The following is a 17,622-nucleotide window of genomic DNA, read 5'->3' on the forward strand; positions in this document are numbered from 1 at the left end:
TCGCAATATTTTTTTGCCAGTTTAATCATGAGATAACATTTTCATAGCATCCCATGTCTATTTTTTTTAATAGTTTTTTTTAAATTCAAATTATTCAAAGTGACAAAAATACTGTCTCCCCCCCCCCTCACAATTCTGACTTAAATAAAATTTGAATTAAGATCTAAAAAATTCACATATGGCCCGAAGAATTTCCACCTCCAACCGCAAGGTGTCGCAACTGTAGGTCGCAACGGAGCCCGCGCTACGTCATCAACACGCGTCAGCACACACCACACACGGAAGACGCCGCCGCGACCTTTCACGGGGAGACCGCCGGTCCGAGTCCGTTTATCACGCGTGTTTAACATGATTTAACACGTTTCTAAGTGTGGCGTTGTGTGTGTGTGTGGACGATGCTTCGCTGTACTCTGCTGGTTTGCGGCAGAAGGGTCGCGAACAGGGTGAGTTTACCGTTTAACGATCACGGAGGTAACGTTACCGTGTAAACGTCATTCATGTAGCGACACCATTCACGTATGTAATTCGATTTTATGTAGTTTATTCTTCTTTCCTTCAGCGATACTATTCAAATAGATATTTAAAAAATCAGCTGATATTTATTTATTATTAATGTTATTGTTCATCTCGAGACTAACCGTCATTTGTGTTTTGAAGTTTGAACGTGTCCCCTGCTGCTTTATTGTGAAACTCCACACTCAAGCCGGAAGCAGTTCCCGTTTAAATCAATAAGCTTATTTTACCGATGACAGGAAGTATTTAAAAATCCACACTTTTTCCCATTGGGAAAAATATTATTGGAATATTCCATTAATAACGAAACAGAGGAAAGAAGTGAATCCTCATCAACGAGAAGCTGGAACCATTTTATTATATTTATAAATGACAAAATCATCACCCAGTTAAAACCAAATAGCTGAATATGAATAGATCTGAACTTGTGTGTTCTTCCTCCTCCTCAGTTCGCCTCCTCGTTCTCCGGTCAGAGCGATCTGCCTCCCAACTTACTGCTGCCGACCAACCTGGTGGATCCTTCCAGACTAAGTGAGTCCAGACTTCCGTCATTTCATATTCAGTCTATTCAGGATCTTAACTTTTTCACTAAATTTGTGTCGTACGTCATCTGAAAGCTGCGAACTGGAAGGGTTAATTGGAGATGCTGCTCAGCTGCATGTTTCAAGTTGTTCAAGTGATGAATCATGAATCAGAATTCAGATTTAAAGTCTATTTTTGAATGAGTCCATGTTTCAGGATCTACTCTGGTTCTCTGTGAGCTGTCAAGGTGGTGTGGCAAATTATGGCACGTGATTATATAAATGATTATAATTCTTTTTTTAAGTAAATCTGATTACAAAGTAAATACAAATCTGAGAACAAAGATTACATTCATTCATGCTTAACTTGAAAATGTAATTTTTTAGATTCATTATTTTTGACATACTATGACTGTTTTCATGACTTTTTTTGACATGCTATTCTGACTTTTTTTCATTGCTTTTTTAAATTAAATTCCATTAAAAATCAATGTTTGGAAGTTATGAATCCATTTATGAACTAAGAATTATTATTTTTTATGTACATGAATGTATATTTTTGCCCGTTGATTGTGTTTCCTCCTGCAGAGCGTCCTCCTCCTCCCGCTGACTGCTCGCTGCCTCTCCTGAGGAGGTGCGACGCCGCCGTCCCGGCCCACCTGAGGCCGGTCCAGACGTGGGTGGAGACTCTGGAGCGGCCGGATGGTGAGCCGCTGGGTTTGGCTCAGCTCCACCCGGACGTCTTCGCCGCGCCGCCGAGGTAAAGTCAGTTTTCATCGGGACTTACTGTGGTTCGTTCGTTCTTCCTTCCCGCTGAGTTCATCTGCTGTTCTCTCCTCTCAGACTCGACATTCTCCACGAGGTTGAAACGTGGCAGAGGAACTACAAAAGGATTGTAAGTCACTGATTCACCCAGTTTTTTAATGTTTAATGTTTACTTTCTATTTTGTGAGATGAATTCTGGAGACGTTCAGCCTCCACAGAATTTTGTGATGACGTGACGATGACTACTGTTATAAGAAGGATGTACAAAAAGTATTTATTTTTTAATTTGGATAGATACACAATAATAATAATAGATTTTCTTTAATTATATATAATTTTTTATATTTTTTTCTAGTAACAGATGTAACCAGCACATACTGTATTTATACTGTTAATATTAAATTCTACACAGTAAATCAGCCTGGAAATTATAATTATGTCAATTATGTTCTGACAGAGCCACGCCCACACTAAGATCAGGCCAGAGGTCAGAGGCGGAGGCAAGAAACCATGGCAACAGAAAGGAAGCGGAAGAGCTCGTCATGGAAGCATCCGATCGCCGCTGTGGAAAGGAGGTGACTCGATTTTTTTGTCCTTCTTCAAATCTATTATTTACTTCATTTATTGTTTGGACATTTTTGTCTTTTTATCATTTTAGTTATTTGATAATTCAAATAGATGTCAATTCATACTTCATACTTTTTTCGACATGCTATATTATGAAGTTTTTTTTAACCTTTTTTTGTCAATTTTATGACTTTTTCACAAATGTTTTTAGACATGCTATACTATTTTTTTTAAACTTTTTTCAACAATTTTATGACTTTTTCACGACTTTTTTCGAAATGCTATACTGACTATTTTTTTTTAAAACTTTTTTTCTTCAATTTTATGACTTTTTCACAACTTTTTTCGACATGCTATACTGACTTTTTTAAAACAATTTTATGACTTTTTTCGACATGCTATACTGACTATTTAAAAAAAAAAATGTTCTTCAATTTTATGACTTTTTCACAACTTTTTTCAACATACTATACTAAGTATTTTTTTTCTTTTTTTGTCAATTTTATGACTTTTTCACAAATGTTTTTAGACATGCTATACTATTTTTTTTCAACATTTTTATGGCTTTTTCACAACTTTTTTCGACACGCTATACTGACTTTTTAAACTTTTTCAACAATTTTATGACTTTTTCACGACTTTTCGACATGCTATACTGACTTTTTTAAAACAATTTTATGACTTTTTTCGACATGCTATACTGACTATTTAAAAAAAAAAATGTTCTTCAATTTTATGACTTTTTCACAACTTTTTTCAACATACTATACTAAGTATTTTTTTTCTTTTTTACTTTTTTCAACAATTTTATGACTTTTTCATGACTTTTTTCGACATGCTATACTGGCTATTTTTTTTTACTTTTTTTCTTCAATTTTATGACTTTTTCACAACTTTTTTCAACATACTATACTAAGTATTTTTTTTCTTTTTTTGTCAATTTTATGACTTTTTCACAAATGTTTTTAGACATGCTATACAATTTTTTTTCAACATTTTTATGGCTTTTTCACGACTTTTTTCGACACGCTATACTGACTTTAACACTTTTTTTCAACAATTTTATGACTTTTTCACAACTTTTTTCGACATGCTATACTGACTTTTTTAAAACAATTTTATGACTTTTTTCGACATGCTATACTGACTATTTTTTTTAACCTTTTTTTCTTCAATTTTATGACTTTTTCACAACTTTTTTCGACATGCTATACTGACTTTTTTTCAACAATTTTATGACTTTAACAATTTTTTTCAACATGCTATACTATGATTTAAAAAAAAAAATAATAATAATTCAAATAGATGTCAATTCATACTTCATACTTTTTTCGACATGCTATATTATGAAGTTTTTTTAACCTTTTTTTCTTCAATTTTATGACTTTTTCCAACATACTATACTAAGTATTTTTTTTCTTTTTTACTTTTTTTCAACAATTTTATGACATTCATGACTTTTTGTCATGCTATACTATGATTTTTTTTCCAACAATTTTATGACTTTTTTACGACTTTTTTCGACATGCTATACTATGACTTTTTTTTGAATGACAATGAAACATACTTTTCTCTGACTTCCATTAAGTACTTTACGATAACCATTTTAATATATGCTTCTGCCCTGGCGCCAGCCGTGCTTCCCCCGTCTGTCCCATCATCTTTTACTTCCTAAAGTTGCTTGACCTCGAATGTCTTTCATGCCCTAAATCCGAGCTAAAGTCTGACAGGTGATGTGTTGTCTCAGGTGGGGTGGCCAACGGACCTAGAGGGCCAACAAGTTACTACTACATGTTACCCATGAAAGTTCGAATACTAGGACTCAAAGTGGCTCTGAGTTCCAAGATGGCGCAGGTAATGTAATCTGACCCCGTTTCAAATAGCACAAGTATTTACTCTGCTTTAGGTTAATTTTTTAATTTTGTATTGAAAATTGAATTAAATTACTATTTTGTTAGACTTTACATAAAAACGTCATTAACTTTAATGAAATCATAATTATTTTGTGTATCAATTAAAGGACTGATGTGTGAATATATTATGTTTCCTTAGAATTCATATCAACGTAGAGGTCCTCTTCAGTCGTCCTCACAATTTGTAATCTCACCACTAGATGTCTCCAAATCCCACACCATAATATGCAGATTATTTCAAATTTAAATTTAATGCTATTTATTTTGAATTCCAGGCAAAATTACCTTTTAGTGTTAGCTCTTATCTGTTGCGTTGTTTTTGTTTTGCAGGACTACCTTCACATTGTGGACTCTCTGAACATCCCCACACCAGACCCCCAATACCTGCTGGACCTCATCAGACAGAAACACTGGGGGGAGTCGGTGTTAATAGTCGACCTGTGAGTATCATCAGCAAAAAGGCTCCCAGTGCAACTTTAAACCGAAAATGGATGACTGCCAAGCGTTCTCGTTGCTTTCAGAGGTGAAGAGTTTCCTGAAAACATCCTTCAGGCAACAGCAACTTTAAAGACGGTCAACGTGATTCCTGCAATCGGTGAGTTGGTGCTTCTCTTTCTAAAAGGTGACGCAGACTTCTGCTGTCGCAAAGCTGTGTTGAACTCGTATTTAATACGTACTAAGGAGTTTAATCATATATGAAGAGCCACTGTGGCCTTAATACACTGTCGTATATTTGTGATATTGAATCAATAAATGTCAGGTGCATCATTTTAATGACCCTTATTATTTAAAACTCCAATATGCTTGAACCAGTTATTGTTCCGTTTCCAGGTCTGAACGTCCACAGCATGCTGAAACACGAAGCCGTCGTCCTCACGCTCGACACCGTTAAATTCCTGGAAGACAAGCTGCTGTGGCACGACCAGCGCTACACCGCTCTCTACCCGTTCAAACTGCCCTACTCCGACTTCCCCTAGAATCACATGGAATATATTCACTGACTGCAATGTTTTCTGTATGTTTATTATGTTTAACAAAAAATAAAATCAATAAATATTGCTTAAAAGTATTAAAAAAAAAGTTTCTAAAAAGGCACGTGGAGATGAAAAAGGCCTTAAAATCGATAGCTGAACTTGTGTGGAAGGAGGCCGTTGGCCAAATCGTTCCTGATCTCCCAACGGAGCGCCGAGCGCTTCTTCTCCGTCGGCACGATGTAGGTGTTCGGCTCGTAGGTCCTCCGAGGTTTGGGCTGCAACACAGAAGAAGACGTTCCAAAAGGTCAACAAGGTCGCTGCTGAGATGGCGTTGTTTTCCATGTTTACGGAACAGCTGTGGTGTTAGTGTAGCCGAGCTCTGATCGAACCAGACTCCACTCAGAAAACATTTTAGAAGTGAATCTAACACAGTACGACTTTTTACAAATTAAACCACAACAAACTTGTTTGATTTGGGCGCATACTGTTGTAGTAAACCAGCCGATGTGTCTCTTGCTATTCATGGAGAATACAGTCGAGAAGATGCTTACTGGTGGAGGTTGGTATGCCAGTCGTTCCTGGAAAACAGAAGTAGAACTCGTTACAAGCAAAAACACAAAAGTACTCTAAGTACTGAATAGCAACGTGTTCCTGAGGGTGAGGATACCTTTATCTCCCAGCGGAGGGCTCTCCGGTCCATCTCCCCTGGAAGTTTCAACTGTTCCCACAGCTGCTTGTACTGGAAATACCTGCAGAGTCGGGAAAGCAAGGCGAGACCGCCGGGAATAAATAAAATGTTTCTATTTCGTTGAAGCAGAACTGTGTAACGGTGACTTACTTCGCCACCGGGTCCGTCTTCTTTATAGTTTGACTCTTCACTGGTCGGATGACTGAAACATAAAAGATTGGTTTGTAGCTCATTAAGAGAATAACATGATCGGGTACATGGGGGGGGGGGGGGGGACTTACAGGACTTGGGTTTGGGCCTGAGGTCGCCGTCACTCTGAGATCGAGTCTGTCCAAAAATAAATAAACATTTAAGAAACAGTGATTTTTCTTTGACAAATCATTTTCTGTGGGACTACGTTACCCACCATGCCTCTGATGTATGACTGGAAGGCGCTGAAAGAGACCCCCTCCGTGTCCGAGGTCTGGGTGTCGCTGTGACTGGCGGCGTCTTCGTTCTCCGTCTCTGATAAGTGAACGTCGGCCAGACGATCCTCCAGACGACTCGCTGCGAGAACAACAACTCAACATTCATCCTGATCCCGTTCTTCTTCTAGAAGATCTATACGACACGTTAATGACAGTCTATCAATTATTGTATATTAGAAAAAGGACATACTGTGACTTGTTTTCTTTTTCCCTGACACTATACTACAATTTTTTTCTTTTTTTTCTACATACTTTATTATGACTTTTTCAGGATTTTTTCCCCACATACTAATACTATGACTTTTTAGACAGAATCTTGATGCACAAGAGAGGGGTAGTTTAGGTATAAATAAGGTATATTTTGAGCTCAGATGTAATTTAGGATGAAGAAACAACAAATTATTTGAAAATGAGTCTTTTTACAACATGAACCTGACGGTTTTCAAAATAAAAGTTTTAACAAACAGACAAAATAATAATGGTCAGGAACTCAGCGAGAGGAAACCATTTACCCTTCTTCTGCCTGAGGTTTCCTTCCCACTCCTCACACATCCTGGTTAACATCATCTGGCTTGAGTTCACGTTGGAGTCGATAAACCTGATTTCTTTGTTGCTTGAAGACTCGTCTGAATCCTCCGACTCCACTTTGTCCTCTTTCACTTCTTTGAGGTCCTGCTGCTCTTCTTCAGGCCTTTCATATGGTTTCCCCCCTTCGTCATCACTCCCACCTTCAAACAGCTTCACATCCGATCGGTCTTCAACTGCTGTGTTGCAATATTGTTGTTTATTTTCACATTTCTGCTCCTCCGTCTGGTCTCTCTCTTCTTCTGGTTTCAGGTCTGTGATGTTCACATCTTCTGGCGCTCTGTGTTTGACGTCGAACCCAACGAAGCTGCACAGCGAACGACCGTCCTCTTCATCGTCTCTCATTTCAGACACGTCTCCCCGGCTGTCTTGATCGAAGTCTGTGATGGTGTGGTTGTCGCGGTAGTCGCCTCCCTCCTGCTCCTCCGGTCTGTAGGTGCCGTAACCAGAGGTCATCAGACTTGGAGTCGGACTATCAGAACGGCTGCTACAGCTTTCTTTATCATCATCATCATCGCTTCCACCTTCCAAACTCTCTCGGCTGATGTTAACCTGGTTGTTCAGTTCAGGCTTCTCCTCCTCTGAAGCCTCCTGGTAAGAATCTTCCGTTTCTCCAACAGGTTTGGAGTCTCCTTCGCCAATCACTCGCTCAATCTCCTCCTCTTCCTCCTCTGAAGACTCCTGGTAAAAGTCCTTTAAATCACCAACAGGTTTGGAGTCTTCCTCACTGATCTCCTCATCTGAAGACTCCTTGTAAAAGTCCTCTAAATCACCATCAGGGGTGGCGTCTTCCTCACTGATCACTCGCTCAATCTCCACCTTTTCTTCCTCCGATGCCTCCTGAAGAGAGTCCTCAGCATGGCCAACGGGTTTGGAGTCTTCCTCGCTGACCTCCTCCAAAGCCTCCTTATAAGAGTCCTCTGAAATGCCAGCATTTTTGGAGTCTCCCTCACTGATCTCGACCTCCTCCTCTTCATCTGAAGACTCCTGGTAAGAATCCTCTGGTTTGACAGCAGGTTTGGAGTCTTCCTCACTGAGCTCCTCTTCATCTGAAGACTCCTGGTAAGAGTCCTCTGGTTTGACAGCAGGTTTGGAGTCTTCCTCACTGACCTCCTCTTCATCTGAAGACTCCTGGTAAGAGTCCTCTGGTTTGACAGCAGGTTTGGAGTCTTCCTCACTGACCTCCTCCTCATCTGAAGACTCCTGGTAAGAATCCTCTGCATCACCAGCAGGTTTGGAGTCTTCCTTGCCGATCACTCGTTTAATCTCCACTTCCTCCTCCTCCTCGTCGTCTTCCCGTCGGCCTCCATCAGACCAGAAGGAGGAGCTGAGAGAATTCTCGTCGTCGTCCCGCCGAGCGCCGTACATTTGGTTCATGTTGGCGTTCTTGCAGCGACGCTAAGGTGTGTGTGATGTGTGGAGGCTCAGCGGAGGAGCTAAGAGGATTAAAGCTGATGACCAGCAGCTTCTCCTCAACGCGACACAGCTCTAACGACTGGAGACCGACGGGATTACGTCTCGCACTCTGCTGCGTTGGTTCCTTTAAATTTCCTTCCATATTATTTGATATCTTTTCAGAAAAAAACAACAGGAACTCGAAACAGGGATGAAGCAGTTACTCAACCAACGACATCTGGTTATTCAGATATTAATCTGTGTGTATTTTACGTTTGACTTTGATGAGGAACATTTTATGACATTTGTTACTTTGTGATTCAAAAATGCAAATAAAATCCAACAAAACAGCAATTAAAGTAAGGTATCAGTGCCTTATTTATTTATTTAATTATTTTTAGATTTTAAATGGTGGATATCTTACTCTAGAACACAAAGTCAGTTAGACTTATATGTAAAAGCTTATCCTAATTTTAAATGATTTACTAATCCCCTCTTCATTTATTTTATTTTATATGACAAATTGTTTTTTGTTTCCTAAAAGGTTTTCAATTTGAGACGTTTTACAATTTTAAAATGTATTGATGTTAATTTGTTTTTATTTTCTGAAGCACGAACTATGGTTTGGAAAGACGATTAAATAAAGATTAATATGGACCAAACACTTCAAACAGAGTATGAAGATGAGATAAGTGTAGATTACCTTCGTCGCTGTAGACCGATTCATCGCAGACGAGTGATTGGCCGTCGTGTTTCCTAGAGGTGGAAAATAAGAATACGCCGTTATTACCGCCATGTTTCCAGCAAAGATGATTATCCTCAGGAAACACAAATATCAAATATTATAATAAATGAATGGAGACACAGCCCCACCTAAGAGTCTGACTAACGTTACCTCAGGACTTTTCTCCTGATGAAGCGTCTGCTGTGGGAGTCGGGGGTGGATGAGTGGCTGTCGCTCAGCGGCGAGTGGAGGGTTTGGTCGGGGTCCGGCTCCACCTGCAGCCTGCTGGGAGCGCCCGCAGGCAGCCGGAGGTTCAGAGCCACCGAGTGTTGAGCGTACGAGTCGCCGTGACCCCGCGGACATCCGAGGTCTCGGTTCTGACACGTATTTAGCACCTGTGTTGAATCATAAACACAGAATTACATCGATCGCATGTGCTTGATGGATTCTTTGTCCAATTTTATTTGACATAAAAAAAGCCTTCCTATGAATCACAAGACACCAAACTGCACCAGGTGAAGGGATTTGTTTTTCCTTAAGGTGAGTCCATAAAAATAAAAAATAAATAAAATAAAAATAAGAATAAATGAGATTACTCTCAAAAACAGCAGATTAAATAAAGACTAACACTAATATTTACCCGTCTGTCGTGGTCCGCTTCTCTGGGATGTAAGAAAAACCCGGCAGATTCCTCAAAGTCACGCTGACTTACTGTTAAACACCAACACAACACATTTTAAATTAGAAATCTATAATCGCTGGCCCGCTTTGTTCAGATAAATGTTTGGTAGATGCCCCGACCTTTCTCTTTGGTGTAGGCCGGAGGACTGGTCTGGGATCTGACGGACGAGTCCAGGCTTCTCCATTCTCCGTGTCCAACCAGCTCGTCGAGATCTGACATCACACGAAGAGACGAGATCGTTTATATGTTTACTTCCTGACGATGGTGCACTGAACAGCATTCATTTTTTTAACATCAATGCACAACATGAACACGTCGTCGCACTCGGAGTCCAACCTTGCTTGAATTCACGCAGCCTGTGTTTTGCGATGTTTTTGTAGCCGAGGGCCTCCAGCTGTTCCTGAATCTCCTCTTCTGAGAAATCCAGGTGTTCCATTATAAAATCTGAAGGTGAAACCCCCAAAACAAATAAACACATCACACAATATTATACAACAATATAAAAGAATATGAAATATGAAGAACACATTTTTTTAAAGGATGGAGTAAGGTGACAATGTATTAACATTCTTTTACTAAAGGGTCATTCCGTGTCATTTCATCAAATTTCTGAAAATCTTCCCACCTGACCATCTCAGAATGTCCTGAAAAAATTCAAGTACAAAGACACACTTGTTTATAGGACAAATCCAAAATATTAGGTCTCTACTGTCAACAGTTTTCTCATGAAACATCATTGAATGAAGAGTAGTTTAGACGGTTTTTGGCATCATGCTCTGAAAAGCCATTTTTAAACAGCAATATCAGCAAAAACGATCTCACCTGTGGCCTTCAAAATTTCTACAGTGTTTATCTGTTACTAATAGCCTCCAGACATGAAATATCAGGGGTGTAGCTCAATGATAACCTAGTATGGTAGGTACTTAAAATTAGGCTTTTTGAAATAAAGTAGTACATTTGAAGAGTGGCTGAGCTCCCATTTTTGCAGATAAAAGACTTCTATCACTTCTGCCTCTATCTCTGGTGTTAGCTTAAACATTCTACAAAATATGGTCTCTCTTAGATTATTAGTTTCACAGATATTAAGGCTCAAAAATGGAAGTAAACACATCTTTGCCCAACTTCAGAGCCATATTCCAAAAAACTGACAACACGTATCAGGTCCAAACTTACTTTTTTTTAAAGATCATATTCTTGTTAAAATCATATTAAAAAATCGGGAGGGTGTTTTGTCGCAGTGATTTTTTAAAATCCTGATATTGGTGGGGGTTTGTGGCCGGTCTTGGTACTGCATGTCTCACAAAAACATTAAAATGTAGCACAGTTGTAGTTACAGAGGCAATGAGTCCTTGAATGTGAGTTAAACATGCTGAAAGCAGCTTTTAATGTCTTAAACCATGAACAAACATAGCATAATATTGAAGACTGTACATTTTGTCATACTTTAAGTATAGAAATTACACAACCAAATCAAATAATAATCTTAATTTGACCATAAAGATTTTACATTACAGTAGAAAAGTCTCCAAAGTTTGATATTGAATAATTTTGAAGGCCACAGGTGAGATAGTTTTCCAGATATTGCTGTTTAAAAATGGCTTTTCAGAGTATGATGCCAAAAACCGTCTAAACTACTCTTCATTCAATGATGCTTCATAAGAAAGCTGTTGACAGTAGAGACCTAATATTTTGGATTTGTCTTATTAACAAGTGTGTCTTTGTACTTGAATTTTTTCAGGACATTCTGAGATGGTCAGGTGGGAGGCATTTGATGAAACGACACGGAATGACCCTAAAGCCATTACTTTTTTTATTGCTTTTAAGTGATTTGACATTATTTTACAAATATTATTTTTGGCTTTTAGCATTTTATAGTTGTGTGTGATATTAATACAATTATTCTAACTTTCTTTTTAGTTTTATACACACACACACACACACACACACACACAGACAATTCTTTTTTTTTTTAAAAGGTCGGGAAATAAGGTAAATAGATATTCATAAAGCGAGTTAATTGAGGTTCTTGTGGAAGCCGACCTTTCCTCTAAACCATCTCACGCAGGTTAAACTGTTTGTTTGTCGTTAACGACTCTAATTTAATCGTTAATGAGCAAGCAGATACTATAGTGGCTGATTTTTTAATGGGGTTCGGCAACGGAGGCGAGCTAGGCTAACAGTTAGCAATGAAACGGCCAGTAAATATAAACAGTCATGGGCGTCGGGTAGCGTTAGCTAGTTACCGGAAGTTCGTTTTTTCCCCTCACCTACACGAGCTCCGGTCCGCTGTTAACGTGTTGTCATCGCGGTGACCGTTAACGTGAAGAAGGATCCGTCGTGTTTTATTGTTACCGGTCGGACCAACACAGCGTTACCAACGAACTTTTAGAAACAACGCGCCTGCTAGCGGCGTCTTACACACATTTCCGGTCCATTTCTTCTTCGTTGTAATAATTGTCGGTTGTTGGTATCTGGTGTTCTAGCGCCACCTATCCGACTGGAGTGTAACAGCACCACGTTTGACACTTTCAACAATCTGTATCTGTACTTTGTTTCTGACAACTTTTTAATTTTCCTCCCTACATGTTAAAACAAATATCTGTACTTCCTACTCCTCACATGTTAAAACTAGGCTCGTTACTTTAGTTTTAATGCATTTGAGGAGAATTATTGATTATTCTCTTTATTATTAATATGACAAAAGATTCAGCCGTAGAAATGTACTTCATAGGGACACTTTTTACTTTATACAAGTACATTTCAGAGCCTATACTTTTTTCCTTTTACTTGAGTAAATAAGCTGAATCAGTACTTCTACTTTTACCAGAGTCTTTAAACAGAATATATGTTATACTTCTACTTTTGATGCCTCCGCCATTAAAATGTCAGAATATAATTTAATTGTTCTATTCAATTTGCACTCATTTATCAACATTTAAAGAACAACAAAAATATGTTTTTACAATATGTGTTATATCCTGAAGCCAGGGAAATTAACATATACATTTTTTCATTATAGTCAATTTCTACTATATCTGTAATCTATTTTTAAAGTAAAGGTAAGTACGCTCCTCCCTGAGTGTAAAGAGAAGGCTTCCTCCTCCTCCTCCTCCTCCTCCTCTTGCAGGAGCCTCAGCTCCTCATGAATAATCAGGACTTTCCAACATCCTCCCCTTCCAGCAGCCGGTGGGGTTTTCAGTCGAGGGGGGAGACTGACAGGTGGAACCGTCCGTAAATCCCGTCTAATCTGGGAAATAAGGGACTTTTTAGCGTCTTCCTCGGCCCTGGGAAGACCATGGCTCGCTCCAGGATCTACAGAGAGTCCTCGCTGGTGATTTTACTGCAAATCGTGCTGATTTGCTCGGCTCAGGTGAGCAGACGGCTCTTTTACCTCACTAACGTGGTCCTGTAGTCTGTGGTGCATATTAACTAGTGAGTCTGAGGTGTGTGCATGAGCCTTAAAAATGTGTGATATTATCTTTAATCGATTTTAGCATCATATTTAATATTTCTATTGGCACTTTAAGCTTATTGGTGTTTTTATTGATCCTTATTCTTCCCAATTTTTCAATATTTTATCGCCTTGAAAACTAACTTTGTGTGATCCTGTACAATTGGAATCTCTATAACATTATTTTTGGGACTCAAAGTGTACTTGAAATATTTTTTGCTGTTATTACATGAGCCAATTATAAAAATGCATGAATATAAAGTTTGTTATTTTTCAATAACCTTTAAAGGGACCAGCTATATTTACAAATCATTTTTATGAATAATTTCTTCTAACTTTCATCTAAAAACTCATCACCTCCAGTCAGCAGCAGTAATCTGAACACATGCAGTTACTTAGGCGGCATAATGGGACCAGAACGGGAGACCAGGGTTTAGTTTCATGACCTTTACCCTCACATCACCCAAACAATGAGAGTCTGTGTGACGCCGGCGGCACCACGTGATGTAGAGAGATGAATTTGGGTGAGAGAAAAAAAACTGATTATTTTTGTGTGGTGTGTGTGTTCTGCAGAGGGGCCCGGTTGGTCCCAGAGGCCCCGAGGGGCCGCCCGGAGTTGCAGGCGTGCCCGGAGTGGACGGCATCGATGTGAGTCGCCGTTTCAGTCATAAACCTCCGCTGTTGTTGTTTTGAGATGTGAAGACGTTGCTCTGAAGCAGCATTTCATTGGAAGGAGTTTAAATAATAATAGTAATAATTAAAAAAAAACTCAAATTCATCCTGACGATGTACATCAATGATTTATTAACCTTTTGAAAGAAAAGTTGATGAGCAGCTGTTGTTATAACAGACTTAATTTAATGTTTCACTGCAAAGTTGACTAAATTATGTTGATTTAATAAACTCAAATATGTATCCTGATCTCACAGAAACAAAGTAAAGGAAACGAACAATATATATAAAATAAATAAATAAACTATATACAATAAATATATACAACAACAGGACTATAACTGGGGTTACCTGAGTTCAAGTTTCCCCCTAAACGCTCCAAAAAGAAACAGTTGTTCAACGTTTTTCTGTATGTTTTTCTAAATGCTGCTTTAAAGCTCTCCTCACACATCCAAACACCCAAATATAGATATGTTGAATCTAAAAATATCAGGCTATAAATGTGTTTTTAACGTGAAGAAAGTGTACACTTGGACTCGACCCCCCGAGTCCTCGATATAAGCGAACGAGCACAACAAGCAAATAGTGTTTGTATTAAAAACAATAGATTTTTGGAAAATTCCACTTTGTGAACATGTTGTTGGTGCGTCGTCAGGGCGACAGAGGGCCAGACTCCACGGTGAACGGCGGACTGGTGAGTTGTCCTTTTAATTTCCCCCTTTCATGTGCAGAAGTGTGTGATGGGCGATGGATGATGGCGTTTCATGTTTCCTCTTCCAGGGCGCTGACGGAGACAACGGGAGGGACGGAGCTGCAGGAGCTGCAGGACTTCCAGGCGCAGACGTAAGTGAAACCCAGAGGTGTTTTTAACATCCTGGTCTGCAGCTCCTCTCTTACCCCCCCCCCCCTGCAGGATAAACTCTCCCAACAAGAGGTCGTATTGACTCTCTGTAAGATCTGAGCTGTTCAGATCTGCTGCTGTGTGAGCAGTTTGTCTTGGCTTCCACCGAGCAAAAAAAATAAAAAATCAATCCAGCTATTTAGAGGAGAGTCTCTGAGTGGCTTCCTGACAGAAACAGGGGTCTTTTTGTGTGGGATGGAGGGGTGGAGGCTTTTACAGAGGGGTGGAGGGTTATACAGAGGGGTGGAGGCTATTACAGAGGGGTGGAGGGTTATACAGAGGGGTGGAGGCTATTACAGAGGGGTGGAGGGTTATACAGAGGGGTGGAGGCTATTACAGAGGGGTGGAGGGTTATACAGAGGGGTGGAGGCTTTTACAGAGGGGTGGAGGCTATTACAGAGGGGTGGAGGTTTGTGCAGAGGGGTGGAGGCTATTACAGAGGGGTGGAGGGATCGGATGCCCGGAGACGGCTGAGGTGGGGAGAGTTTCTATGGCCTACGTGTAAGATAAAGATAGACCAGAATGCATTGCAGTGAAGAAGAATTATGACTATAATCTCAGAGAATATTCAAGTCATCTGTTTTGAGCTATTTATTGAGGCAGCAGGTGAGGGGAGGAGCTAATGGAAGGAAGGCCACACCTCCTATTGATGTTCACATTTTAAAATCAGAGAAAGTTTAAAAGAAGCATAATTCACATCTGGGTTTAAGAGCATAAGTGTGCTTTTTATTTTATGACTCGTTTTTTTAGCTTCGGCCATCATGTATGACATTCTTCTCACCAATTTAAATGCACAGATGTAAGGTTTTAAAGAAACTATCCTGGCTAGCCCAACATATTTATATATAATTGTGAAATTGGATTTTTTTTTAACACTTTTGGTGGATTCACTTTCAAGATAATTGGATTGAATCCGATTTAGTTCTATTCCTAAAGCCCAAGATCGCAAATCACAAGGAACCCCACAGGCGAGAAAGTGCAAAGACTCCTGGGAAGAAGTCAAGTTAGCAACAACACAAAGCTAAACTAAGGGCCGGTCCGAGGCAAGCCTGAGCCTCCCCTAAGTGTAAGTGTTCAAACCTGAAAATAAAACAACAAATCTGAACTGAACCTGAAGCCAACCAGAGACAAAGGCTATATATTTGCTTTATTTCAGTCCTTACTGACATTTACATTTACATTGATATGACTGCAACAATGACCCAAAACCAGATGCTTTGTTTGGATCCGCCAGTTTGGATCCATATCAGTCAGGTGTACATACAGTGTCTAGAACAACTATCAGACTTATTGATGTGAAACTTTGAGTATTATAAAAAAAAGAGTCAGGAAAATACAGCATCCACAATGTTGTTTTCTGTATTTTGTATTTGAAGTCTTTTAAAGGATGTTGTGTCATCTCTGCAGGGACCCGTAGGACCTCCTGGAGATCTGGGCACAGTGGGCCTAAAGGGACCAAAAGTAGGTTCATTATCGTCACATTTTATTGGATTTATTTGATATACATATATACATACACAATACTATAATTCTATATATGTATATATAGTGTATGTTTATTGTTTTTCCCTGTTGGACTCTGATATTCTGATTGAACGTTTGTTTTCAGGGAGACTCTGGACCAGCTGGGTCTGCTGGAGAACCTGTAAGTACAAATATTAACATTATATTTATGTTTTAACTGGAGCTGCAAAGGAAGTCAAAGGAATATGATGCGTTCAGGGTTTATTGATTTCTGTTGATGGATCTCAGTCTGACCTGTCGATGATTTGTCCCCTCAGGGTGTCGGAGCTGACGGCCTGGATGTGAGTATATCATACTTTATATATACATATGTATATACATAAACATACACATGTATATACAAATATATACATATGTATATGTAGTATCTACATAGATACACCAGCTGCTCAGGACGGCCGAGCACCTTTTTGTGAAACTAGTCAAAAAATAATATAATAAATAATATGGTTTGAACAAGAAAACAAATTCTTAATGTTCATTTAATCCGTCTTGACTATTTATAATTACTTATCGAAAAACTTTTTTTTAAACAAGCCATTCCAGAAAAACTACCTTTACCTACTAGAAGTATAAAGTAGCAGACAGTACCTCAAAATTAGTAACTAGTTACTAGTACTAGTTATTACTAGTGTACTTCATTACTTTCTAAACAACATTACATTTGGATATAATTGAGGTTTTGAATGCAGTAAATGTACATGATGAGCACATAAATAAACTCATATGAAAGAGCTTAACCTCTTCTGTGACCACGCCCAACAGTGATGTCACAGTGTCCTGACCACGCCCCCCACAAATCACAGTAGTTGACAACTTGACCCAAAATTAAGTTACTCTTTAAGATAGCCAGAGGGGGAAAGTAACTAAGTAACTAATTTAATTAAACTAATTTACTTGAGCGCTCTACTTAAGTACAATTTTTAATTTATATATTTATATATATTGTATTTTCCAGTAGTTTGTTTCTGGTGCGGTCCTGTCCAATGTCAAGTTTGTGGACGGTTCGGTTCGTCGGGTGCGTGATGCAACATTTATGACTCACTTTAAGTTGCAGTTAAAATGATTGAAGTGAGATGTTGGTCATAAAAATCACAATGTCAGCATATTGCAACACACCTCTATTATAATAAAGTAAAAGGAACTGAGTACTTTATCTTCCACCACTGCACACACACACACACACACACACACATATATATATATATATATATATATATATATATATATATATATATATATATATATATATATATTAGAGGTTTTACTGCCGTCGACTG

General features: G+C 38.9%; 3 protein-coding genes across 7 annotated transcripts in view; 2 read left to right on the top strand and 1 right to left on the bottom strand.

Annotated features, from left to right (window-relative positions):
- The first annotated feature begins 270 nt into the window (after positions 1-270).
- On the top strand, positions 271-5,352 carry mrpl4 (mitochondrial ribosomal protein L4). The gene is made up of 9 exons (XM_084005077.1): positions 271-443; positions 963-1,044; positions 1,623-1,794; positions 1,878-1,929; positions 2,257-2,374; positions 4,114-4,220; positions 4,610-4,719; positions 4,801-4,874; positions 5,111-5,352. The coding sequence occupies exons 1-9, from the start codon at positions 396-398 to the stop codon at positions 5,254-5,256; spliced, it is 909 nt and encodes a 302-aa protein (XP_083861203.1). The 5' UTR covers positions 271-395; the 3' UTR covers positions 5,257-5,352.
- Positions 5,249-12,217, bottom strand: hyls1 (HYLS1 centriolar and ciliogenesis associated). Of its 5 annotated transcripts, none has more exons than XM_084005075.1 (12): positions 12,038-12,217; positions 10,131-10,238; positions 9,914-10,006; positions 9,753-9,823; positions 9,284-9,507; positions 9,092-9,144; positions 6,348-6,487; positions 6,223-6,268; positions 6,092-6,143; positions 5,921-6,002; positions 5,805-5,831; positions 5,251-5,528 (listed from the first exon to the last, which is right to left on the bottom strand). In XM_084005075.1, exons 2-12 carry the CDS (start codon positions 10,228-10,230, stop codon positions 5,394-5,396), a joined length of 1,023 nt encoding a protein of 340 aa, XP_083861201.1. In that variant the 5' UTR covers positions 10,231-10,238; positions 12,038-12,217; the 3' UTR covers positions 5,251-5,393. The 5 variants fall into 5 exon arrangements, with proteins under 5 accessions (XP_083861199.1, XP_083861198.1, XP_083861201.1 ...); XM_084005076.1 differs by having other exon boundaries at positions 12,066-12,213; XM_084005074.1 differs by having other exon boundaries at positions 12,062-12,212.
- Positions 12,218-12,960: 743 nt separating this feature from the next.
- The window catches only part of col9a1a (collagen, type IX, alpha 1a), a 14,837-nt gene continuing 10,175 nt past the window's right edge, over positions 12,961-17,622 (top strand). The window contains exons 1-7 of the mRNA XM_084001926.1: positions 12,961-13,164; positions 13,819-13,893; positions 14,573-14,611; positions 14,698-14,760; positions 16,226-16,279; positions 16,428-16,463; positions 16,600-16,623. Of these exons, the coding sequence (XP_083858052.1) occupies positions 13,090-13,164; positions 13,819-13,893; positions 14,573-14,611; positions 14,698-14,760; positions 16,226-16,279; positions 16,428-16,463; positions 16,600-16,623 (366 nt within the window). The 5' untranslated portion in view covers positions 12,961-13,089. The remainder of the gene's footprint in view (positions 13,165-13,818; positions 13,894-14,572; positions 14,612-14,697; positions 14,761-16,225; positions 16,280-16,427; positions 16,464-16,599; positions 16,624-17,622) is intronic.

The sequence above is a fragment of the Eutrigla gurnardus genome (assembly GCF_963514095.1).
Source record: "Eutrigla gurnardus genome assembly, chromosome: 3".
NCBI classification, from domain to species: domain Eukaryota; kingdom Metazoa; phylum Chordata; class Actinopteri; order Perciformes; family Triglidae; genus Eutrigla; species Eutrigla gurnardus.